General features: G+C 34.6%; 1 protein-coding gene across 2 annotated transcripts in view; it reads left to right on the forward strand.

Moving 5' to 3' along the window:
* qin (tudor domain-containing protein qin) overlaps positions 1–26,771 on the forward strand; it is a 544,378-nt gene that overhangs the window by 471,645 nt on the left and 45,962 nt on the right. For both annotated transcript variants that reach the window (XM_090401282.1, XM_090401283.1), the window contains 2 exons: positions 5,112–5,281; positions 24,174–24,293. In XM_090401282.1, coding sequence (XP_090257408.1) covers positions 5,112–5,281; positions 24,174–24,293 — 290 coding nt within the window. The remainder of the gene's footprint in view (positions 1–5,111; positions 5,282–24,173; positions 24,294–26,771) is intronic.

A 26,771-nucleotide genomic window follows, 5' to 3' on the forward strand; every position in this document is an offset into this window, starting at 1 on the left:
TCCTTCCATTCCTTGGGTAAGTTTCCCTAGCCAGACTTGCATTGAAAAGCCAGGTAAAAGGATCTGTCAGTTCTTTAGCACATTCTCTCAAAACCCATGGTGAAATATCATTCAGTCCCACAGCTTTACTGACATCCAGAGTACTCAGTATTTGGAACACATTCTCCTCTTGCACCTCTTAACCCTGAACGTGCCCTATCCTTCTAGTATTAAAACCTTCTTCTCCAGGATGAAATACTCCAATAAAGTGCTCATTGAACAACTCCACTATATCCTCTGCATCAGTCACTCTATTCCTATTTCTATTCCACAATCATTTCTCTTCCTCCAGACTGTCCACATAGTTAAAAAAAAAATTCCCTTGGATTTTCTTTGGATCTTAGAGCAAATCTCTTGTCGTATTCCAATTTTGCTTTCCTCACCATACTAGTCACTCTCCTGGCCTGAATCTTATATTCTTCATGCATCTGCTGTCTGCTCCTCTCCTTATATCTTTTCAATAATCTCGTTTCTTGCAGTTCCTGTTTGATATTGTTTGTCATCCACTTTACACCAAATTGTGTCTGCTTCACTCTGGAATACGGCTTACTATTGCTACTAACAAATATTCCTTCACAATTTCCCAAGCACTAATGATATCCTGGCCTTCCGATTCTGCCCTTCATGGAACAGCCCCAAGTTGATGTCTAAGACTATTATAATCATCTGTCTTATAATTCCACATATGTTCCTTTTCTTTGATATTCCTGCATGTCTATTCATCTTCCAACTCAAAACCATATGGTCACTCTCTCTCCAACTGTGGGGAGAGATGTTATCTCAGTTATCAGCTGTTCTGATGTTATAACCAAATCCGAAACTCTTGAACATCTTGTTCCCTCTATTACATGTTGCCTAAGACATTTGTCCCTCAAGAATTCTAGAAATTCCATTTCCTTATTACTACATACATTTTCCTCTTCCCAGCTTATCCTGCTCAAGTTAAAATCATCATCAAATTCCTGACATGTACCATCAAGGAGTGTACAGGATATGATAGTACTAAATGAAAAATTTACATCATTACTAAATTCCTATCTACAGTTTTCCTCCAGATCAGTCTGTTACTTGTCAAGACTCCAACATTATCAGATTTTATATTTCTATCATCTAAGGCACTTAGTACCATATCAATCCACCTATATCTCGGTCTTCCTCTGGGTCATTTTCCTGCCAACCTGGCAGAGAATACTTGTTTTGCTAATCTTTCCTCGCTATTCTGTTTAAGTAACTATACCACCTGAGATTATCTCTGCTAACACATTCCTGGATGTTGACAATGTCAAGTTCTTTCCTGATATCCTCATTTTTAATATGATATTGCCATTGATGCCATCTACTCACACCTCTAATCTTTCTCAGGACTCTCAGATCCATAAGTTAAAACTGGTTTGAACACCGTCTTGTACACAGCTAATTTAGTGTTCTGACTAATTTCTCTCTTATTCCGTATGAATTTATTCACTTGACTTCCTACCATGCCAGCTTTATTAATTCTGTTGTCTATTTCCATATTTAATTTACCATCTTCACTAAAAATGGTGCCTAAGTAGCTAAAATGTTTTACTTGTTCCACAGGTTCTCCGTTCACAACGCAGTTGACATTTTCAACAATTCTACCTATTTTCATTGTCTTTGTCTTTTTATTGCTGACCTTCATACCATATCTATTACAACAGTTATTCAGTTTAGTCAGGAAACCTTGCAAATTTGTAGCAGATTTATTTAGAAGTATAACATCGTCCGCATAAAGCAAAGAGCTGACATTAACATCTACAATTCTGATATCATGTTTAATACCACTTTCCTTCATAATGTGATCCATATGGATAATGAATAACAGAGGGGATAACGTACATCCTTGTCTCACACCAGATTTAACATTAAACCATCTTCCTATACTTCCTTTGATTCTGACTGCCGACTTACAACTCAAATAAAGATAAATATTGCTTGTATTATTGCTAAGTATTGCTTGATATAATATCCCATTGACACCATATAACTGTAGTGCATTGAATAGCTTCTCTCTTGGTACCCTGTCATATGCCTTTTCCAGATCGACAATATTTAAATACAGATCTTTGTTATATTCCCATACTTTCTCAACTATTTGTTGTAAAGTGAAGATCTCATCCTGACAGCTTCTATTTGGCCTGGATCTAGCTTGTTCTTCACCAAGCTTTTCTTCCACAATTCTTCTCAACCGTTTCTCAAGTATACTTGCATAAATCTTGCCATGAACACTCAGCAGGGAAATACCTCTGTAATTCTCACATTCAGTTTTATTTCCCTTTTTTATATATGGGTACTATGAGAGCTCTACTCCAATCATTGGGAATTCGTCTCTCTGTCCAGGCCTTCTGAATTATGCAGTGCAGCCACTGAAATACTTTTATACCACCATACTTCGGCATTGATATTCGAACATTGATATTCCAGCAGGAGTAGATGATATTCGAACCATTTCTGGTCGAATATCATCTACTCCTGCTGCCTTCCACATTTCAAGCCTTTGATGGCTTTTTCTACTTTAAGTATTGATATGTATTCCTGACTATATGCCTGTTGAGTGTTTTTTACCACTGTGCTATCACTGCTTGTTTCATTTAGCAATTTTTCAAAGTAATTACTCCATACTGGATATCTTTTTCTCCTGTTTTCATGTCACCTTTATCATCTCTAACTCCTTTTACAGCACTATTTCCTCCATTTCTAAGCTTCTTCAACAACCTCTAGAATATCTTACCACCTTCTCGATATTTATTTTCTATGTGCTTGCCAAAGTCCTCCCATGACTTTTGTTTAGCTAGTTTTACACAGTGTTTTGTTTTCTTACATTTGTCTCTGTATTCTCTAAGAGCACAAGCTGACTTATTTGCCAGGAACTTTTAATATGCTTTCTTCTTTTCCTTCACTGCCTCTTTAACTTCCTGTGTCCACCATAGAGGTCTGATTATTCTATTCTTGCTGACAACCCCACCACATGCCTCTCTGGCTGAATCAGTAAGGGTTTTCTTCAAGGCTTGCCACTGAATCTCAAAGGTTTGGTTCCTGTTCTCAAACTCTTTAATTTTTTCTTCAATAATCTTTGTGTATTTTAGTCTACAGTTCACATCTGAGAGCTGCTCAACTTTTATTCGCTTTAAAACTTTCTTACATGTTATTCTTTTCAATATGAAATTCAATTTTATCCTGCTGAAGACTAAATAGTGATCACTTCCAATTTCAAATCCTCTGTACACTCTGGTGTCCTACACCAGGGAGAAAACATCAATAGTCAGTGAGTCTTCTTATTCCTTGCCTCTGCTCTCCATGTGAATTTGTGCACATTTTTATGTTGGAACATGGTGTTGGTAATAACCAGTCCATGTCCTGAGCAGAAATCCATCAGATATTTGCTATTATTATTAGCTTTGCTCTTTTCTCCAAATTTTCCCAAAATATTTTTGTATGTGTCACAATCATTTCCTACTCTGCTATTTAGATCCCCAACAAGGACCAACTTTTCCTTTTTCAATGTGTCAGTTGCTCTTTCTAAAGCCTCAAAAAATTCCTCCACTTCTACCTTAGTAGAACCTTCTGTGGGACTATAGGCACAAATAAGTCTCATTGTCCAGTTACCCCATTCTGATATTTGCCCACATTACTCTACTTGAAACTGACTGCCATTCAAGAAGATTAGCCTCATATTTTGTGTTTAATACTATGGCTACTCCTTCTTTTCCTTGATTGTCATTGCCTAAATATAATATTTTGTATTTATTGCTCAGAAAGATCTCACCAGTTTTTGTCTTTTTTTGTTTCAGTCACTCCTATTATGTCAATCTGGTACTTATCTAATTCCTCAGCTAGCTCCATTTCTTTGCCATTCAGGCTTCTTATGTTGATAGTCGATCTTTAACTATGGTGATGTTGAGTTGGGGTTTGTTTTCAGATTTGTTCCGGTTGCTAACTTTTCGCTGTTCGTCCTGGATCCCTGGCGAAATCAACTGGGCCTTGTTTAACCGGGCGACAACCCAGCTGGCATGGAATTTTGTCATGTCGTACCATCATTTTTTAATTTGGTTTACCATTAAGAATACAATTTGGTCGGCTAAATCCCAAATTGGCAGCCCATCCTTGTTCATTCAGTATCCTAGTAGATACCCAACAGGGTGCACCACTAGAAGATGAGGATTGGACATTAGGTCAGAAGCCCTGGTCGGTTCTCCGCATTCATTTAAAGGCTGTGTGGAGGTCTCCTCTCATTTATACAGCTTTGACCCTTAAGCACCCCGAAAGCGGTACTATAGCATCATTATTACAAAAGATGGTCCGTAAATTCCCAATTATTAAAAAAAAAAATTTACAATAATATAATAATCCAGTATTTGCGTAAAAATGATATTTTGTGATATTTAGTGATATTTACAATAAAGGGAATAAAGAAAAGCCATTAGATCTGTTTAAGTTCAGTCAGTGTAAAATGGCCTCACAACTCTCCTTATATAACTGCTCTGTTATAAATCTACTTTAATGTAAAAGTTTAGTTTTCTTCAGAAAGGTCATGTTTAGTCGAGATGGCATGTTCTGATAGGCCAAAGTGTTCTGTTCAAGATAATGTGTGCATGATTTATGTTCTTGTTGGAAGTTTTTACACTTGATGTAATCCTTTATCCAAATGTAAGCAAACAAAATTTGTGCCTGAAGTATTTTCAGGACTGGGGCAACTCATATATCTTGTCCCCCCATGCAACAATGGCTACACAGACACTCTCATACACAAGTAGTTTGGCATTATAATAGCACCAAGTGGGACAGTCTCCACAATTTTTATGCCACATTCCCATGTTTGGACTATTTAGGGAGCTTTTATGGCTCCGCTCCATTTACAACACATAATATGGCAAATAGCACAATACTGTACGTATACATGTAGTATTAAAATTGTTACTATGAATACTTAAAACAGTTTTATAGCTTAGTAGGAAAGCTGGAATTTTGTTATCAGATGAACACCTTTTCATGTTCTCATTATTCCTGTGGTAAGGTTAAATAAACTTATAAAAAATTGTTTATACATTTTGTAGCAAGTATACTCCTAACTATTGAAAAGGCTCTTGAGGTGAAGTACTCCATCCATCATACTGATCCTCCTTCTGAATTCCCTTGCATCAATGAAAGCTGTGTTGCAAGATTTGCATTTAACAAAAAATGGTACAGAGCTAGAGTTCTTGAGCTTGTATCTGATCGTGTCAAGGTAAAATTTTATTATATTCCAGTATTAAATTATTATTACTATTTTTATTATTACTACTACTACTACCACCACCTGAGACCTCCAGACAGTCACGGGCATCGATAGAGGCCCATATCACCCACATCAGCTGTATTGTATTCTTGAATTCATTCATGCTATCCACACTATGACCTCTGAAGGCAGTCCATTCCAATCACTCACTGCTCTATGAGAGAAAAATTTTAGCCACTCATTCTAGTCACTCTTTCTTAACTGCATTTATTGTTCACTTCCATGGATGTCCTCTGCACTTTCCATAAAATTAAAAATTCCATTTGGTGGTATGCTATATGACCTTTTCAGAAGTTTTAAGTTTTGATCTGTTATATCATCCCCCTCTTTCTCTTCTTTGTTAATGTCTGCAGTTAACAATTTTTCAATCTGTCCTCGTAGCTTATATTCCACAGTTCTAGTATCATCTTCAACACTCTCCACTATATCATCATCATCTTGAAAACCAGGGGACTAGATTTGCACATGATAGTCCAGGTGAGGTGATATCAAAGTTTTGCAAAGAGGCAAATTGATGTCCTTACAATGTCATTTTTTATTTCAGTATTGCAATTATTCTCTAAGTTGTATTTGCAGTCTTTGCTATATGGTCCTTGAACTTCAACTTCCTGTATACTAAAACTCCAGGATCTCTAGGCTGATCATTTTCCTTTAGCATAATCCCGTCAATATAACATGCCATTGGATATCTCATTACAAAGTGCATAACTTTGCATTTACTAATATTAAACCAACAGCCATTTTCATGTATCCATTTCAGCCTATTCAAATCATTCTGAAAGTGTGCTTACTTGTCATTTATGTCCCTGATTACCATTTATCTTTGCATAATTAGCAAACAGCTGTACCTGTCAAATCCTTTCCGATATTATTAATGTAAAGATGGAATACCAATTGACCAAGGACTGATCCCTGGGGGGTACACTGCTAGTCACCTTAAATCTTGCAGACTCGCATCCTCCCATACACCAGTTTTTAATATCTCTAGCCATCTTATGCAACTGCCTTTCATGCTGTATCCTGTAAAATGCCTTAGCACAAAGTCCAAAAGTATCATGGGGTGTCCATTCCCCTTGTCTCTCTCAACTATAACATTATTATAAAATGTAAGTTGCTCAAACATGACTTGCCCTTAGTAATTTCATGCTGTTCATTGCAAAGTATAGATTTCTTATCTACCCATTTCTGCATGTGAGCTCTAACCAACTTTTCCAGAATCTTGACTACCACTCCAGAGATAAGTCACATATCGTTATTTGCACTACCTTGCAAAGAATGGTGTTCAGTGGGATTATCATACACTCTTTCCACTCCTGTGGAATCTTTCCTATTTCTGAGACTCAAAATTTATGCAGTCTTGGCACAAGGCATAACATTTCAACTGAACACTTTTAGCATCTGATAACCCATTAGTCCCTACTGTGAAATTCTTATTCATTTTATGCAACTGCTCAAGTGCCACTTTCCTCATACACCTGAGTTTCTTCATTCAGTGAAAAGTTTGCATTGAGCTCCATGTTACATAACCAGCTTAATAGTTCATAGCAGAATGAATGATGAATGGTCATTTATAACAGCCTCTTTCTGCATCTATCACCCATATAACATTTGCATTCAGTTGAGTTATTCTTTCACAGTCTTTTTCTTTTGCTTGCAGAATAATGATAGAATTCTTCATTGTCTTTAGCTTGGAAAGCTAGATTGTTTGTTTTCATGCTCTGACTTGGCTCTTTTCTTATGATACTATAACTCTTCTGGTCTATATCTTATCATTTTCATTACTGACATCATCCATATATACACACACAGTATTCCTTCCACATCTTTTTCTTCAGAAACTCATGCTTAAGATCACACATCTATTTCACTCCTGTTTTATTTATTCTTCAAATTTTGGGGACACATTTCACTGCTGCATCATTTATGATTTTTAATGCATCTGATGCATTGTCAGTATCCTTCCTATCTAGCAGCTGATACCATAGGACAGAACCTAGTATATTTCTCACTTGATTATAATTTTCTGCCTTCTAGTTCAGCATGTAACCTTTTCTAAATGGAACATCAACATACTTAGCCACTTCTTGGGTCAGTATATCATGGGCTCGAGGCAGAAGATTTCTTCTTTAACTGAAACTCCCTCTGACATAGTCAGATTTAACACTCTCTGACTTAGAATTCCTTCTGTCACATGCTGCTTAAGGAAGTTATCTCGCAACACTTGAAATAAATTTGGTTTCATTCTTCTCATGAAATTTCACACTGCTCAATCAATGTTTGGATAATTAAAGTCATCCATGATGATTAATTGTTTAGCATTAAGTCATATAATATCAAATCAACTTACCATTAAGTTGATTTGATAACACATTAATTATCACCAACAGTCAGTCCACACAGTATTCCTTGATCTTGTTAGAATCCATCTCACTCCATATATCTTCTAACTTACTGGCATGTTAGAGTCCTGATGTGTACTCTTTAGCTTTTTACTTTATGCTGATGATATACTCTTAAATAAATCCACCGTAAGTCTTCACAATTCCTTAACTAAATTGAATTTCTGCTTAATTAATTTAGTACAAAAATCAGATTAAAAAACAGACCGTGAAAATAGGCAGGAACATAGAAAATATAAGCTGCATTCTGAATGGAGAATCTATCAAATAAATAAAATATTTTTTGCTATTTAGCCATAGCTTTTACTGAAGATGGCAAATTAAATGTGGAAATAGATAATAGAATAAGCAAGGCTGAATAAATATATGTGGAATAGAATTCATTCAAACAACACTAAACCAGATACATAAAAGACAGTGTTCAAATCAATAATTTTAACTTATGAATCTGAGAGTTGGGTTAGAAATAAAACACTTGATCACACTAAGGACCACACATGTGAAAGTTCTGAAAAATAAATTAGAAGAATGAGCAGAAAGCATCAATGGCATAATCATATTAAAAATAGAATATCAAGAAGGAACTTGATCTTGCAATTCAGAAATGTATGAACCAAGGTGATCTCAGATGGTGTGGTCACTTAAACAAAATGGGAGAGAAAATGTTAGCTAAGCAAATGTTTGAAGCCAAGATTGCAGGCAAAAGACTGAAAGGAAGACAAAGATCTAGGCAGATTAATACAGTTGGAAATGCCATAGGCAGATTAATATAGTTGGAAATGCCAACTATATTAATCTAGAAGACAGAAATATAAAATCTGGCAATTTTAGATTTCTGACAAATAACAGACTGATTTGGGGGGAAATTCTCAATAGGGAGTTTGTGGTAATTAAAACTTCTCTTATAGTACTATTGTAATATCCTGCATGGTGCTGAGAGTACATATTAAAAATTTGAGGATGGTACTCTTTGTAGATGTATAGGTGATTACTAGATTCTCATGAAGGGTTTTATTTCTAACCCACCTCCCATATCTGAAGTTGAAATTGGTTTTAATTCCAGCTTTACAGATCTGAAACTGATTTGTATATTTTGCTGATTGGGTAATTTGGCTAATTATTGTTATTATCAAGGACCTTTCCAGGGAGTCAAGGGCCCATTGAGGGAGACCATACATCATACCTTTCCTTAAACTTCTTGACACTAGATGTACTGACCACTTAAACAAGCAAACTGTTTCTACTCACACTGCTCTGTGAGAGAAACATCTAGTTCTCACCCTGTCCTTAACCGCCTACAAACTCAACTTCTACAGAAGTTGAGTTTGTATGTGGGTTAAGGACAGGGTGAGAATCTTCCCTTCCATATAATGAACAAGTTCTTTTATTCCAAAATTTCTTCACCATATTTATTATTATGTCTATTCCATTCACTAGAACTCATACTTGACTAGTTGAAATGTTTTCAGCTTGTTCTGCATATTAACTTCAGAATGCAGTTGATGTATTCTGTATTTCTGATTGGGTAATTGGGTAATGTTTTGTCTTGGTTTTGTTGAATTTCATATCAGATTTGTTATGGCAGTTATTCAGTTTAAAAAGTTTTAAAGACTTGTAGTAGAATTATTTGGCAGTTTCACATTATCTGGAAATAAAAATCTTAGTCTGTTATCTCAGATTTTGATATCAGATTTAATACTACATTTTCTTCATAATGTGATTCTCATAGATAGATGTTACAGTAGAGATAGCAGCCAGTCTTGTCTTACAACTGATTTTAACTTGGACTATTTTATTGTACACATAGCATTCTTCAATTTTAATTGCTGACTTAATTATAGGATATATATATCTCTGTATAATGTTCATTTATTAATTTTAAAAAAAAAAAAAAATTGTCTCGAACTAAGACATTAAACTGTCACTACCAGTAGTGTACCTGTTGTAGTACAGTGTGTTGTGATAATGCCTCTTAAAAAATTGTTTATATACATAGCATCATATTTAGTGTTGAATTTTCAATTCTGAATATTTTCATTGTTTGGCAAGAACTGTGGAGTGGCAGTATATTTGTAAAAATCCAGCAAGTGTGTGAAATGTTGGAAAGCTTTTTTTATTCAACTTCAGTTTCTGGCTTATGCACTCTACATATAATTTTCTTTTTGTTTCCTAATATTTTTCCCAACAAATGGTCCATTTGATAAAAAAAATGAATAAATAAAAAATAAAAAAGACAAATTTTAATAGAGAACTTAAATACAAAATTTCCTTAAATTCAGACTGCCACTGTGGAATTGTTAATATCAGTTTGAATCAATTTACCAATAAAAATGTGCTGATGTGATTGAAATCAAAATTGAACCATTGGACATATCATATATATCCTAAATACCAAATGTTATTAAATTCAATTGATCCAAATTGTTAATGTAGTTAATGAAACTTATTATGTTGACATAATAAGTTTCATTAAACTTGTTGTTCTGTGCCCTTGCAAATATTCCAATGGAAACGAAAGCTGGAGTAGCCTAACATATTTTTATAAAGATTCTAAAACCAAATAGTCTGTCCAACCAGAGTTCTGGAATAGCTTGTAAGGGAAATTCAAAATTATAAGGTAACATTAGAGTTGAAGATAAAGATAGTCTAGGTGTTTTTGGAGCAATTATTTTGAAAGACTTTTAAATGAAACAAGAAATGACAGAACAATGGTAGAAAATATTCAGGAGGACTGCAATCAAGAGTACATATTATTAATATTTGAGATAGAAAAAGCCAGCAAAAACCTGAAATATGGAAGTAGGCACTGCATAATTCAGAAGGCCAAATTCCAGCTCTCATAGTATATTGCCAAACTATAAAATGGTAAGTAAAATAATGTCAGAATTGCAGAGGAATTTCCCTACTGAGTGTTGCTGGTAAGATTTATTCAAGTATACTTGAGAAACAGCTAAGAAAAATTGTGGAAGAGATGCTTGATAGAAAACAAGCTGGATTGAGACCAAATAGAGGTTGGCAGGATCAGATTTTCATTTGAAGACAAATAGTTGAGAAAGTTTAGGAATATGACAAAATGTCAAGCTGTTCAAAACACTATAATTATATTGGGATGTTATATTGGGCAATACATAGTCTCTATTGGATCTGTAAGTCAGCAGTTAGAATTCAAGGCAGTACAGAAAGATGATTTGTGTAAAATCAGGTGTGAGGCAAGGATGCACATTGTCTTTACTGTTATTTATCATCTATTTGGATTACATTCTGAAAGTGCAAGGGGAATTGGAGATTTCCCTTAATGCAGACTATGTTATACAGCAATCCTCGACACCTAACGCATTCTTTCACACTAATCGCATTAATCGAAAACACACTAATCGAATATAAAATAACCTATCAGAAAAGGTATAATTCATTTCTCAAATTTCTTTTTTGATCCTTAATTTTTTTATAAAAGAATTAGGGTATGTCTCAGGGCCTAGTTAAAGGAAAACTATGAAGCTGAAAGATAAAACATATTCAGAATATAAATTTATTATTCAACTTCTTAACAAAGAATTGAGCTAACATAATTTGCAGGCATTCTGTTTCTTTTTTTCATGCAACTGACAGTATGGCCCTGTTGTTACCTCTTCTATACTTCTGCAAATTTTACTGCTTCTCTCTTCATCAGGGTCAGCCTCTAAGTATTGTTGCTTAAAAACTTCGATTGTACAAAAAATATTTTTTAAATTGTTTCTGTGAAATCTCTTTGGGCTTGTCAGTGATTAAATTTTCTTAATATTCTTCAAGATCTTCCCATTCTGCATCTAAATTTAGCAGGGTGGAATCACTCAATTTCTCAGAATGAAATTTAATTAACTTAGATTGACTTGAAAAGCCTCTAAAATCATTTGCACTATGTGGAAGAATGTTCTTCCGAATGGCTCTGATTTCTGGCCAAATCAGAGAAATCTCTGATTTGGCCAGAAAAATCATCATCATCATCATCAAATTCCTGCCATGTACCCTCAAGGGGTGTACAGGATATGATAGTACTACATGAAAAAAATTACACATTACTAACTTCCTATCTACAATTTTCCTCCAAATCAGTCTGCTACTTGTCAAGACTCCAACATTATCAGATCTTATATTTCTGTCGTCTAAGGCACTAAAAGAGAAATTAGTAAAACACTAAACTGGTTGTATAGAAGACAGTGCACAAACTCATTTTAACTTATGGATCTGTGAGTTGGATTAGAAATAAAACAATTGATCAAAGACTGGAGGTGACAGATATTATAATTTTCAGAAAAATTATGAAGAGAATAGGTGGCATCAATAGCAGAATAATATTAAAAATTGAAGTTGTTAGGAATTATGTGAGCAGACCTAATCTAAACTGGTACAGTCACTTAAACAGAATGGAAGATGGAAGTTCAACAAAACAGGTGTTTGTTGCTAAGATAGCAAGAAAAAGACCAAGATGTAGGTGGAATGATGGAATTAGAAGTGCCTTAAAAGACCAAAATGACACTATTGAGGTCTTTGCAGATAACAGACTAATTTGGAGGAAAATTGTTAGTAGGGTGAATAATAATATAAACTTTTCATTTAGTACTATCTTAGTATACTTTACATCCTATGACCGTACATATCTGAATTTGATGATTGTTAGTAGGGCGAATAATAATGTAAACTTTTCATGTAGTACTATCTTAGTATACTGTACATCCTATGACAGTACATATCTGAATTTGATGATAATGTCAGATGGAATTTATAGTGCTTTGGCATATTTCAAAATGCATCGGAGTGTGGGGGAAGGAAGTATATACAATATATGCAAGTAAATAGCATCTATAATTTTTCCTACTCTGTTCTCTAAATTTCAAACAACAACCACCTTTTAAATATGATGTCAGCTGACTTCTGTCATGATTTCAAAATTTTCTTCATACCCCCCATTCTTAATCCAAATTTTGAAATTTATTATGCCACTCTACTTGAAACTGTCAGCCAATCAAAAATGTATCTTCATGTTTAGTGTTGAATGCTATGGCTACTATTTCCTCTCCCCCACTCAGTATTGCCTTAAAATGCAGTATCTTATTAATTAATTATTTAGCATAATCTCATGTTTTTATCTTCTTGATCTTGGTAATGCCAATTATGTTGGCATTGTACTTCTCTAGTTCTTCTGCCTTTTCAGCTTCTTTTCCATTGATATTTCTTACTTTGATTATGTATATCTTCAAGATCTTCTGTTGATTCTGAGTTGGAGTTTGTTTTTAATTAAAGTCGACTTTAATTTCAACTTATTCCCTGGCAAAAACAATGGGGGCCTTGTTTAACTTGGAGATGTTCCACCTAGCATGAAATTTCATAATGTTTCTTTCTTTTGTTTTGATTTAAGTCAATAAAAAATATAATTTTTTGGGCTGAGTCTTAGGTTCTATCCCATACTCATTTATTCGTTATCCAGGTGGATTCCTGTTAATTGGATATATCACATGAAAATGAGAATGGGCATTCCTTTTGCAATCTATACCAAAAATTGTGTCTAAATAACGGAAATGTTTTAATTGTTCTGTGGTTTTTCTATTGATATTCTAATATCAGAATGATATTAGAATTAATAGACAAGTTTGTATTAATTCTAATTAATTGCTCTGAAGTACTACTCTCAGCATGTGAATATTGTTAGAATGGAAGATTAGAGGTTAACAAAACCTTTATTTGATATCAGAGAAAATTTGAAATCCTGACAAATAATAGGTTAATTTGGAAGAAAATGTTGATGGGAAGCTAGTGGTAGTGTAAACTTAATTATGTAGTGTTTCTGTACTTAATCAGACAATGTTAATGTCATATTCTCCAGTATATATATCAGTAATTCGATGATTATGATAAGTAGTAAATCATCAGTTAGAATGAGAGAGAGTATAAAGATGGTCTGGTGTAAAATTAGGTGACAATAATAACACAAGGATGCATGCTATCTCTGTTTTCAAAACTGAATCGCTTTAAACGTGATATTAAAAGCAAAGGGCTCACATCTGGTGAGCACAGGACTGGCAACCTCGAGGTATCGGAACTGGATTTAATCATACTTCATGCATATCTGATGGTCAGATCCCTTTCCTGACTCCTTAATTTCATCTTGTTACTTTCTGACTCCCCATTCTTTGGACCCTGTGCTATTAGAGTAACTCAAGGACTATGTGTCTTTATTTTATTCCCTCCCCCTTTAAATTTCTTATTATTTTGCTATACAGCATTCTGCCAGCTGTTGCTAAATGCTATTGCCAATCCATCTGGTCAACATGGGAGATTTGACCAAAAACCTACATGAATATGAAGAGAAGAAAGAAAGGCCATGGTGTCCAAGGCCATAATGGAAAAAGTAATCTAATCATGAATAAGACTGTTTTTGGCTGGAAATATGAATAAACAGTTCCAAACCTACAAAGGAGTGCCATTTCAGATGGAAATAACTTGACCAAGTTTTAAAAATGGATAAATCATTAAATAAGAAGAAATGACCAGCAAAAATTCTATACACAGCTGCTTATAATGGGAATACTCTTATCAGTGAACAGGTAAATAAACCTAGATAAAGAGCTGGAAGGTATTAAATAGGATATGATGGAAATAAGCGAACATAGATGTAAAGAAAATACAATCCAAGATCTAAAAATGCACATTGCCAATAACTACTGAAAAAAAAAAAAAGATAAAAGATAACATGGTTTTGGTGTTGTTATTTTTTTATTATTAATAATAAAATAAAATAATTTAGAAGATGTAAGAAGTTTATTTTGTACTTGGTTAGACTATAACAAATTTAGTTTAATCCTTTATCTAAGTGTAAGCAAAAAAAAAGTTTGCGCCTGAAAATATTTTCAGGCACAAACGTTTTTTTTTTTTGCTTTTTTTTTGCTTACACTTAGATAAAGGATTAAACTAAATTTGTTATAGTCTAACCAAGTACAAAATAAACTTGCAACATCTTTCTCTAAATCCAGAGTAATTTAATAAAAAGGTGGTACACCCTGTTGGCAACTCCTGTAGGTAAATATGACCTCTCCTATTGCTTCTGCCTTAGTATCACCACTTCTGGGTCTGCCTCCCACTGACGAGACCTCAATAAAGGTCAAAACCTGTATGGGTAGTGGCCCTTACCTTAATGCATAACATTATACATGTCTGCAAGGAGATGTGCTTTGCATTATGGGAGATACTGATACAAGGAGTGATGATAGCTTGGTCCACCTTTGCTGCGAGTTGCCAAAGTGTTGTACCACCTCACCTCAGTCCTGAAGATATTTTCAGGTGCAAATTACACTTGGATAAAGGATTAAACTGAATTTGTTATTGTTAGAAGATGTAAAATTTATATCAGAAAGAATCTGCCAAATCACAGTAAGACTAAATAGAAGATATACCATAAGAATGGCGTAAGTTTATCTATCTACATGGATGAAGAAGTAGAACTTGTTTATAACCAAATACATCATCTTCTAGAAAATGGTAAGCATTATTTCAATATTTTGATGGGCGATTTCAATGCAAAGATAGGGGAAAAAAAAATCCAAATGAAGCATCTGTGGGAATTAATGGTATTGGCACCAGAAATGAAAGGGGAGAAATGTTAGTGGAATTTGGAGAAGAAAGAAATCTAAAAATAATGAATACTTTTTTCAAAAAATCTCAAAACAAATGCACCTGGAGACACCAAACTGGAACTAACAAGAATGAAATTGACTATATATTAACAGATAAACCACATATCATACAAGACATAAATATTATAAAAAAAAAAGTAATATTAAGCAAAGATCACAGATTAGTCCAAAGCAAAATAGTAATAAACCTAAGAATGAAAAGACAAAAACTGATTTAAAAAAAAAAAAAAGAAAAGCAGAAACATCTTAGAAATATTGTAAATGGGGGGGGGGAGAAAGAAAGAAAAAAAATTCAGGTCAATTTAGAAAAAGACATTAAAAAAATGGAACTAGTTTCAAATATTGAAAATTTCAACAGCCTAACAAAAAGTATAATAATGGAAATAAGTGAACATAGATGTAAAAAAAAAAAATACAATCCAAGATCTAAACAATGCACATTTGTTAATAACAAGTGAAAAAAAAGATGAAAGCAAACATGGTGTTGATTTCTTTTTTTTTTTATTAACAATAAAATAAAAAAAAAATTTAGAAGATGTAAAATTTATATCAGAGAGAATCTGCCAAATCACAGCAAAACTAAATAGAAGATATGCCCTAAGAATGGTGTAAGTTTATCTGCCTACATGTAGCTACATGGATGAAGAAGAACTTGTTTATAACCAAATACATCCTCTTCTAGAAAATGATAAATATTATTTTAATATTTTGATGGCAGATTTCAATGCAAAGGTAGGAAAAGGTAGCCAGAAGGTGTCAGAAGAGAGGATTGGAATATGTGAATGCTTGGAAAGCATTTGAGGACAGAAGGGAACTGTATGCGAGAGATGGCTTGCATTTGAATGAAGAAGGATGTAGGTATCTGGCGTGATTGCTGTTTTCTGAATGAGTCGGTGTGTCAATGCAGAGAAACTAGAATTACCAGGGTGGATGGCAGCAGAGTGGCCTCTTGTGGGAATGGGTGCTTGAGGGAAGGGGAATGACATCAGGTAACACTGAGTCCAGTGGGGTCTGGAGGGGATAACGATAGGAATAGAAGCAGTGACATTTTTATGCTTTATACTAATGCCAGGAGTATCCGAAATAAAGGAGATGAATTTTTCAGCAGGATAGGAAAGAAAAGCATGGTGGTGGTGGAGTTACTGCTTATGATAAGTCATGACTTATCATTGGAAGGCAGTGTCACTAATGGTTTTGGAAGCATATGGTGTAAAATAGAAGTGGCCAAGACAGGATATTTAGTGGGGTGTTGCTACAAACCAAGGAGGGTGGAATTGGAAGGCCAGGATATCATTAGTGCTTGGGAAATTGTGAAGGAATATTTGTTAGCAGCAACAGTAAGCTGTATTCCATGAGTGCAGGAGCTGACACAATTTGATGTAAAGTGGATGACAATATCAAACAGGAACTGCAGGTGAAAAAAAGATTATGAAAGAGATATAAGGAGAGGGGGTGGACAGCAGATGCATGAAGAATATAAGACTCAGGCCAGCAGAGTGACAGCTTTCGTGACTAGTATGATCATGAAGGCAAAACTTGAATATGAGAAGAGATTGGCCTTAAGATCCAAAGAAAATCCTAGGGGATTTTTTTTAGCTATGTGGCCAGTAGGAGGAGGAGAAATGATTGTGGAAGAATAACATTGTGGGATAAAAATGGGAATAGGGTGACTGATGCAGAGGACATAGCAGAGTTGTTCGATCAGCACTTTATTGGAGTATTTCATCCTGGAGTAGAAGATTTTAATATTAGAGGAGTAGGGCAGGTTCGAGGTTTAGAGGTGCAAGAAGAGAGTGTGTTCCAAATACTGAGTACTCTGGATGTCAGTAAAGCTGTAGGACTGGATGATATTTCACCATGGGTTTTGAGAGAATGTGCTAAAGAACTGACAGCTCATTTGACCTGGCTCTTCAATGAAAGTCTGGCTGCAGGAAAGGTACCCAAGGAAGGTAAGATAATGCCATTGCATAAGGGCAATAGCAAACTGGAAGTTTCTAACTATAGGCTGGTTTGTGTTTCATCAGCAGTTGTTGAGGTCTTGGAGAAATTAGTGAGGGACTATATACAGCGTTGGGCAAATGATGGTAATGTTACCTGTGAGAATCAACGTGTATTTGTTAAGGGGTGCTCCTACTTTCGTAATATGATTGCCTTTTATAATAAATTGACAAGAGCAGTTGATGAGGTAAAGGCATATACTGCAATTTTTTTTTGATTTTGTAAAGGCATTTGACAAGGTGCCACATGATAAGCTGATATTTAAGTTGCAGCATATGGGTAAGGTGGTGAAGGCAACCCAAAGGAATGTTGCAATACTGAGAAGGTTGCTGACCTGCAGAGATAAAAGAGTTATCATTCCATTGTATAAGACCTGATGAGACCACACTTAGACTATTGGTCTGAAATTTGGTCCCCAGGATTTGAAGGGGATAAATTGACTGCGGAAAGGTACAGAGATGGATAACAAAGATGGGTTTCAGGACTGTACAATATTAGTTATGAGAATCTCACACCAGATTTAACATTAAACCATCTTCCTGTACTTCCTTCAATTCTAACTGCTGACTTACAACTCAAATAAAGACTAAGTATTGCTTGATATAATGCTCCATTCACACCATATAACTGCAGCGTATTGAATAGCTTCTCTCTTGGCACCTTGTCATATGCCTTTTCCAAATCGACAAAACTTAAATACAGATCTTTGTTATATTCCCATGATTTCTCGACTATTTGTCGTAAAGTGAAGATCTGATCCTGACAGCCTCTATTTGGCCTGAATCCAGCTTGTTCTTCACCAAGCTTTTCTTCCACAATTCTTCTCAACCGTTTCTCAAGTATACTTGCATAGATCTTGCCAGGAACACTCAGTAGGGAAATACCTCTGTAATTCTCACATTCAGTTTTATTTCCCTTTTTATATATAAGGGTACTATGACAGCTCTACTCCAATCATCGGGAATTAGTCCCTCTGTCCACGCTTTCTGAACTATATGCAGTGCAGCCACTGTAAGACTTTTATACCACCATACCTCAGCATTTCTGGTCGAATATCATCTACTCATGCTGCCTTTCCACATTTCAAGCCTTTGATGGCTTTTTCTACTTCAAGTATGGATATGTATTCCTGACTGCATGCCTGGGCAGTATTTTTTGCCACTGTGCTGTCATCACTGCTTGTTTCATTTAGCAGTTTTTCAAAGTAATTACTCCATACTTCAAGGATATCTTTTTCTCCTGTTTTCATGTAACCTTTATCCTCTCTAACCTCCTTTTATAGCACTCTTTCCTCCATTTCTAAGCTTCTTCAACAACCTCTAGAATATCTTACCACCTTCTTGATATTCATTTTCTATGTTCTTGCCAAAGTCCTCCCATGACTTTTGTTTAGCTAGTTTTACACCATGTTTAGCTTTCTTACATTTGTCTCTGTATTCTCTAAGAGCAAACACTGACTTATTTGCCAGGAACTTTTGATATGCTTTCTTCTTTTCCTTCACTGCCTCTTTAACTTCCTATGTCCACCAGGGAGTTCTGATTTTTTTATCCTTGCAGAACCTCATCACATGCCTCTCTGGCAGAATCAATGAACGTTTTCTTCAGAGTTTGCCACTGAATCTCAAAGGTTTGATTCCTGTTCTCAAACTCTTTCATTTTTTCATCAATAATCTTTGTGTATTTTAGTCTACAATTCACATCTGAGAGCTGCTCAACTTTTATTCGCTTTAAAACTTTCTTACATATTATTCTTTTCAATATGAAATTCAATTTTATCCTGCTCAAGACTAAATAGTGATCACTTCCAATTTCAAATCCTCTGTACACCCTAGTGTCCTGCACCAGGGAGAAAACATCACTATCAACAATAACATAGTCAATGAGACTTTTCTTATTCCTTGCCTCTTCTCTCCATGTGAATTTGTGCACATTTTTATGTTGGAACATGGTGTTAGTAATAACCAGTCCATGTCCTGAGCAGAAATCCAACAGATAATTGCCATTATTATTAGTTTTGCTCTTTTCTCCAAATTTTTCCAAAACATTTTTGTATGTCTGACAATCACTTCCTACTCTGCTATTTAGATCCTCAACAAGGACCAACTTTTCCTTTTTCACTGTGTCAGTGGCTTTCTCTAGAGCCTCAAAAAATTCCTCCACTTCTACCTTAGTAGAACCTTCTGTGGGACCACCATAGGCACAAATAAGTCTCATTGTCCAGTTCCCCATTCTCATATTTGCCCACATTACTCTACTTGAGACTGACTGCCATTCAAGAAGATTAGCCTCGTATTTTGTTTTGAATACTATGGCTACTCCTTCTTTTCCTTGATTGTCATTGCCTAAATATAACATTTTATATTTATTGCTCAGAAAGATCTCACCAGTTTTGGTCTTTTTTGTTTCAATCACCCCTATTATGTCGATCTCGTACTTATCTAATTCCTCAGCTAGCTTCATTTCTTTGCCATTCAGGCTTCTTACGTTGATAGTACGGATCTTTAACTCTGGTGACATTGAGTTGGGGTTTGTTTTCAGATTTGTTCCAGTAGCTGACTTTTCGCTGTCCGTCCTGGTTCCCCGGCGAAAACAATGGGGGCATTGTTTAACCGGGCAATGCCCCAGCCAGCATGAAATTTTGTCATGTTGTACCATCATTTTTTATTTTGGTTTAACCAATAAGGATAAGCAAGCAAACAAAAGTAATGGACATTGCATTAGTAATAAAAGGTAACCAGTGGTGCTGAGCAGGACATGTGATGAAAATGTCTGACAACAGAAGGGGCATGAAGATCTGATTATCAGGACCAGTGGTAAGATGGGATGATGTGATAACAAGATGTTATGGGCATTATTTATGGTGAAGAGATGCACAAGACCGGCTAAAAGGAAGAAGAATGGAGAAGCATTCAACCAGCAGTGGACTGAAGAAAGTTGCTGATGATGATTAAAATCAACTATTTAAACTCAGCTCTTTCCTTTATGCAAATGACATTTTACTTGTACATTCCAGAAGTAAAACATCATTCCATTTAGTTAAGTCTTTTATATGCTGCAAGTTTCTTTGTTTCTTTTTGGTCTTGATTTTTAGTTCATAAGCTTTTTGTAATTCTTAGTTTTAAAAATCCATAGTTTATTTGTTATCTCCTTTGTTGTTGGTTCTGTTTATATTTCATTTAGATTAATGGCTATATATTTTGCTGATATTTGTTTTCCATCTTCATCATTTTTCCAAATTATGCATTTTTAACTCATTCAATTCGAGCAGTAAATACCATCCTAGTATGTCTTTAACTAAATGGAGTAAATGCTATCAAAATAGTTAAAAAGTAGTATTAAAAAGACAAACTTGGAAAATAGATGGAAGTGTGAAAAACCTAGGTTTTTATCCCATTGAAAATGCAATTAATCTGTAGAACAAGCAAAAAAAAATTGAGTTGTGCTCAGTGGGAAAAGTGAATAATTTTTCACTTCTAAAGCCACATAAAATATTTCACTATTCCAGAATGGAATAGTGAAATATTTTATATGACTTTAGAAGCATCTATTTATTAAATGTAAGCAGGAACAAGGAGCTTATGTTTAATACCTCTCTATATACACTTGTAATCGAGAGGAGTGGAGGGAATTTGTCTTTAGTGGAGTGGATAAGGGTAGCTAGTTTTAAGTTGTTCCAAATGATTCTCTGAGCTGTATCCTAAGCATTGTCTGCAAGGTCAGACTGACCATAGCCATGACTGCAGATGTATTTTTTATGGTCTTCCATTTCGATGGTAGCTGATTTTCCTGTCTGTTTATAATAGGCCACCTTGCAGGAACAAAGCCCTCTATATACACCTGGAATCGAGGGGTAGGGGGAAATTTGTCTTTCATGGAGTGGATAAGGGTAGATAGTTTTAAGTGGGGGATTGAAAGTTGCTTCCTGTGGACAGACAGGATGATCAGCTACCATCTGAATGGAAGAACATAAAATATATGTGTGGGATCATGGCTATGGCCAGTCTTTGGATGCAGCTCACAGAATCATTTGGAAAAAGATCATCATACTTCATCAGTAAATTTAAAAGAGAAAGACTGTTTTTAGAATATACCGCTTCCCTTAAAAATCAGCCTAATTTAAATAAATATGGTTGTATAAAACTTCCCAAATATGGGAAACACTAATACTTTGAGATCCCCATTTACATTCTAGGCTGCTGACAGGTGTTCATACAGGGCATCCCACCTAGTTAGGACTTGAATCTTTCGTCCACATGTTTCAGTTAGTTTTTGTACTGTCTTTGTGTGTGTGTTATATCTTATTTTGTACTCCCCAACCATGTCTCTGTAACTGAAATGAAATATTGGAAGCATTAAATATTTTTAATAGTTTCCTAGTGCTGTTTCACTTCATTAAACTTTTACTATGAATAATCACATGCATTTATCTGAATATTAGAATTTTGCAAGAAAGGGAGATCATTTTCAAATAATTTTTCAATAAATGTTATTTAACACCATTTTGCCATAAAATGTTTCATGAAGAATTAGTTTCACGACAAGCTAGTGAAAACTATGTGAAAATATATTTTCCATAATTTATTATGTATTATGGGAAAATATTTTTCCCATAATACATAATAAATAAATCAATATAGGGTTAATGTTGATTTTGTATCATATTTTCCATATTATGGTGTAATTTAACAGTTGTTATTTATACTCATGTTTTTAAGTTTGTATCTGTTGTGAACAATCAAAAGATTCCCATTATGAAGTTTTAGAAAATGGCCAGTTCGATGAGGTTAGTCTATGGAAGAAAAGTGTTTTACATCCTCCCTTTGTGAAGTAGGATAAAATCGCTTGTCAGTGTTCCATTTTAGACTAGGTGCAAGGAAAATTTTTTCTGTTAGAATAATTAAATCATTTGCTTATAAGGATAGCTAATAATTGTTCAGAATTTTTCATACTAGTTGTAGAACATTGTAAACAATGTTTAAGATTTGAAGAAAGAAACTTATTTTTATTTACAAGCATGTTTTGATATAGGTTAAACGATTATTGAACTGTTTTTATATATATATATATATATATATATATATATTAAATTTTTTTTTTTAACTTGTATGATTTGGAGTGACTACAAAATATAACATGCTATGATGCATGACTTTATGGACATCTTGTAAAAGCAAATGGAATAACTGTAGATCTTGTCTCAGAAGTGCACCTCCCCTTTTTAATTAAAAATTTACTGTTCTGTCCTTATGAGAACTACACTTTCTCATTCAAACCATTACTTATTTTTACCATTATTTATCATTACTTTGAGGATAAGGTTATCCTCAAAGACCTAAGTATGTTTTTTGCGGTCATAGTTTACTTTATAACAGAACCATTTCCTTCATTACCAAGTTTTTATATGCTGAAATTGCAAAACTAATTTTTTCTGTTTTCCAATGCTTTGTTAATGTGTTGAGAACAAATGTAAGCATCATAGTGCATGTAAAATAGCATACTTATTCAAAATAAGTAAAGCCATATTTCCATAGATGCAGATCAAAAGATGACTTATTTATTGACTGTATACACCAGAAAAAGAAGAAAAATTACTCAAATAATTCTAACTTTTCTGTTGAATATTTTCTGGCTTTAATTATAACTTGATAACTAATAATTAAGGAATTGACAGCGTACACTAGAAATATAAATTAAATCAACTTTATTATATACCTTCCGATATTTTGGCAACATCACATTGCCATCTTCTTGGGAACTTAAAATAAAGACAAGTGCACGCAAGTACTACATAACAACAAATGAGAAAAGAGGCGAGGAAGTTACCACCGTTTTCCTAAAGTCCTGATGGTGTCCCCTGGCGGGCTATATTGGTAGTTCTTGGCCTTTGGGCTGAAGTTCTTCTGATGAATGGCTTCTAAACCAAAACATACTTAAACCAGTTATCAACCCCTCCCCCCCCCCTTCACAAAAAAGATTACTCTAAATCCATCACTATTCCCTACATCCGAGGCACCTCGGAAAAAAAATCAACAAACTCCTAAAAATACATGACGACCACTTGTTACAGACCACATAGAAAATTGGCATCCCTTATCCGCTCCACTAAAGACCAACCACTTCCCCTAGACTTACCTGGTGTATACCAGGTCCCTTGCAGCTGCAAATTGTCCTACTTTGGTCAAACAGGCAGGACAGCAAATATCAGAATCTCAGAACACAAGGACTACATCTGATTTCACCAGTACAGCCACTTTGGGCTTGCAGACCATGCTCTGGATACTCGCCACAGAATAAGGTGGAAGAAAGCCACAGTAATACACCGCAGCAAGTTCAAATATGAAAGACTATTCATGGAATCAGCCTCAGCCCTTAGGAACATGCCAAACCGCAACAAATTTGGATGCATGAGACTGTCCCAAATTTGGGAAATATTCATCAGAAGAACTTCAGCCCAAAGGCCAAGAACTGCCAAGGGCACCATCAGGACTTTAGGAAAATGGTAGCTTCCTCCCTTCTTTTCTCATTTGCTGTTATGTAGTACTTGCGTGCACTTGTCTTTATTTTAAGTTCCCAAGAAGATAGCAACGTGACGTTGCCGAAATATCAGAAAGTATATATTAAAGTTGATTTAATTTATATTTCTAGTGTATGCTGTCAATTTCTTAATTATAACTCCTTTTGGTAAATATGTCATCCATTTAGTAACACTTTAGATTAGAAACAGTATACTTGATATGTAACATTTTGTCATAATTTTGTTTCCATCTTTTCCTCAAGGTGTTATTCATCGATTATGGCAATTCTGAAATTGTTAGCCTGAGTAATATACGTACTCATGCAGTTCTACCAGCAATTCCCCAACAGTGTTTAGAATTCAGCCTCCACCATGTAAAGCCTGTAAGTTACAATTAAAAGTTTGTTTAAACTTGTCTTGATTAGATATGATACCAAAGAAATTTAATATTTATTCACGATATAATCATCATCACAATTAATTTCATGGTATATACCCTCAAGGGATGTTAAGGCTACTATGACATCACTACATGATTAAGTTTGCATTATTAATATCCTATCATTAATTTTCCTTCAAAAATTAGTCTATTACTTGTCAACACTCCATTGTTGTATCTAATATTTTGTTCTTCTAAATGACACTTCTGACTGAATCAATCCACCTAGACCTTGGTCTTCCTCTGTATCTTTTTTCTGCTATTTTGGCATCAAACACCTGTTTTGCTAATCTTTCCTCACAATGAGTATGTATATTTAAGTGACCATACCAATTTAGCTCTGCTCACACATTCTTGAATGCTAATCTCAAATTCTTTTCTAATATCTTTATTTTTAATAGGAGTCTGTCATTATTCAGGCTCTAATTTTTGAAGGAGTACTCTCATATCTGTGGTCTCCAATCTTTGATCAAATGCTTTATTTTAACCCAACTCTCATATCCATAATGTAAAACAGGTTCCAACACTGTCTTGTATACTGGTGTTTTGGCTAATCTTTCTCTTATTCCATATACATTTATTCAGCTGGCTCCCCACCATACCAGCTTTGCTTTCTATTTCCAGATTTAACTTGCTATCTTCACTAAAAATTGTGTCTAAATAGCTGAAATATTTTACTTATTCTATAGGATCTCCATTCATTCAGCTGAAGTTTTCTATTCTGCCTATTTTCAGAGTTTTTTCTTTTTATTGCTGATTTTCATGTCATATTTGTTACAGCTGTTATTCAGTTTATCTAGAGAATCCTGAACACTTGCACTAGATGTGTTTAGGAGTACAATATCATCTGCATATAGCAAAGAGCTAAGTCTGATATCTCCAATTCTGATATTAGGTTTGATGCTACTTTCTTTCAGAATGTGATCCATCATCTATATGGAAATAATGTGCATCCTTCTCTTACACCTGATTTTACATTAAAGTAAAATATAATAGACTATGTATTGCCCTGTATAATGTTCCATTTACACCATATAACAAAGTGTTTTGAAAAGCTTTTCCTTGTGCAACTTCTCATATGCATTTCCAGAAGTACAGATCCTTGTCATACGCCCATGATTTCTCAACTGTTTGTATTAAAGTGAAAATCTGATCTTGATGATCTCTATTTGGCCTGAACCCAGCTTGTTTTTCAAGTTTCTCTTTCACAATTTTTCTCAGCCTCTTTTTTAAGTATGCTTGCATAAATGTTACCTGGAACATTAAGTAGAGAAATTTCTCCGTAATTCTCACATCCAGTGTTATCTCTTTTCTTATAGATGGGAACTATGAGAAATCTACTCCAATCATCTGGAATTTGACCTTCTGACTAAGCCCGTGTGAATTATGCAGTGTAGCCACTGCAAAACTTTTATACCTCCATATTTGAGCATTTCTAGTCAAATATCATCTACTCCAGCCGTCTTTCTACATTTCAAGTTTTTGACAGCTTTTGTACCTCATGTATTGTTACCTATTCCTCTTGAAAATTTTCTACTATGGTTCTGTCACTGCTTGTTTCATTTAACAGTCTTTCAAAATAACTACTCCAGGCATCCAGGATATTATCATCTTCATTTTACATGTCAGCTTTATCATCACTGATTCCTTTTACAGTACTCTTCCTCCATTTCTAAGCTTTCCTGATAGTGTTAAAAACATTTTCCACCTTCCTGATATTTACTTTCTATTATTCTGTTTAGTGACTTTCCCACATTACTTAGCCTATCTTTCATTTTTCTCTGTATTCTTTTATGGGATCTGCTAACTTATTTGCTGGAAACTTTCAGTAAGCTTTCTTCTTTTCCAGGACTGATTGTTTAACTTCTTTTGTCAACTATGGTGTTCTTATTTTTCTGTCATTACAAACAACTTTGCCACAAGCCTCCTTAGCTGAATCAGTCATTGTTTTCTTCAGAGTTTGCCACTGAGCGTCCAAGGTTTGGTTCTTGTTTTCAAAATGTTTTATTCTTTCTTCAGTAATGTTTGTATAGCTGAGTCTACAGTTGACCTGTAAAAGCTACTCAACTTTAATTCTTTTTAAAACGTTTTTACATACTGTTCTTTTCAATATGATATTCAGTTTTTTTTTAAATGATGGTCACTTCCAATTTCAAATCCTTTGCCTTTTTCTCCAAATTTTCTCAAAATGTGCCTGTATACTTGGTAAGATTCATTTCCTACTCTGCTATTTTAACAATTACCACTTTATCCATTTTCTTATGTCTGCTGCCTGCTCTAGTAACTTGAAAAATTCCTCTACGTCTGCCTTAGGAGATCCTTCCATTGGACTGTAATATATTCACATGTCTTCTATTATTCTATCTACTATTTTTGTCCCCAGAGAACGATGGAATAACAAGGTGAGAATTTACAGTCCTAA

Source organism: Typopeltis vanoorti, chromosome 12 (assembly GCF_054136105.1).
Source record: "Typopeltis vanoorti isolate ZY-2024b chromosome 12, IOZ_Tvanoo_1.0, whole genome shotgun sequence".
NCBI lineage: Eukaryota > Metazoa > Arthropoda > Arachnida > Uropygi > Thelyphonidae > Typopeltis > Typopeltis vanoorti.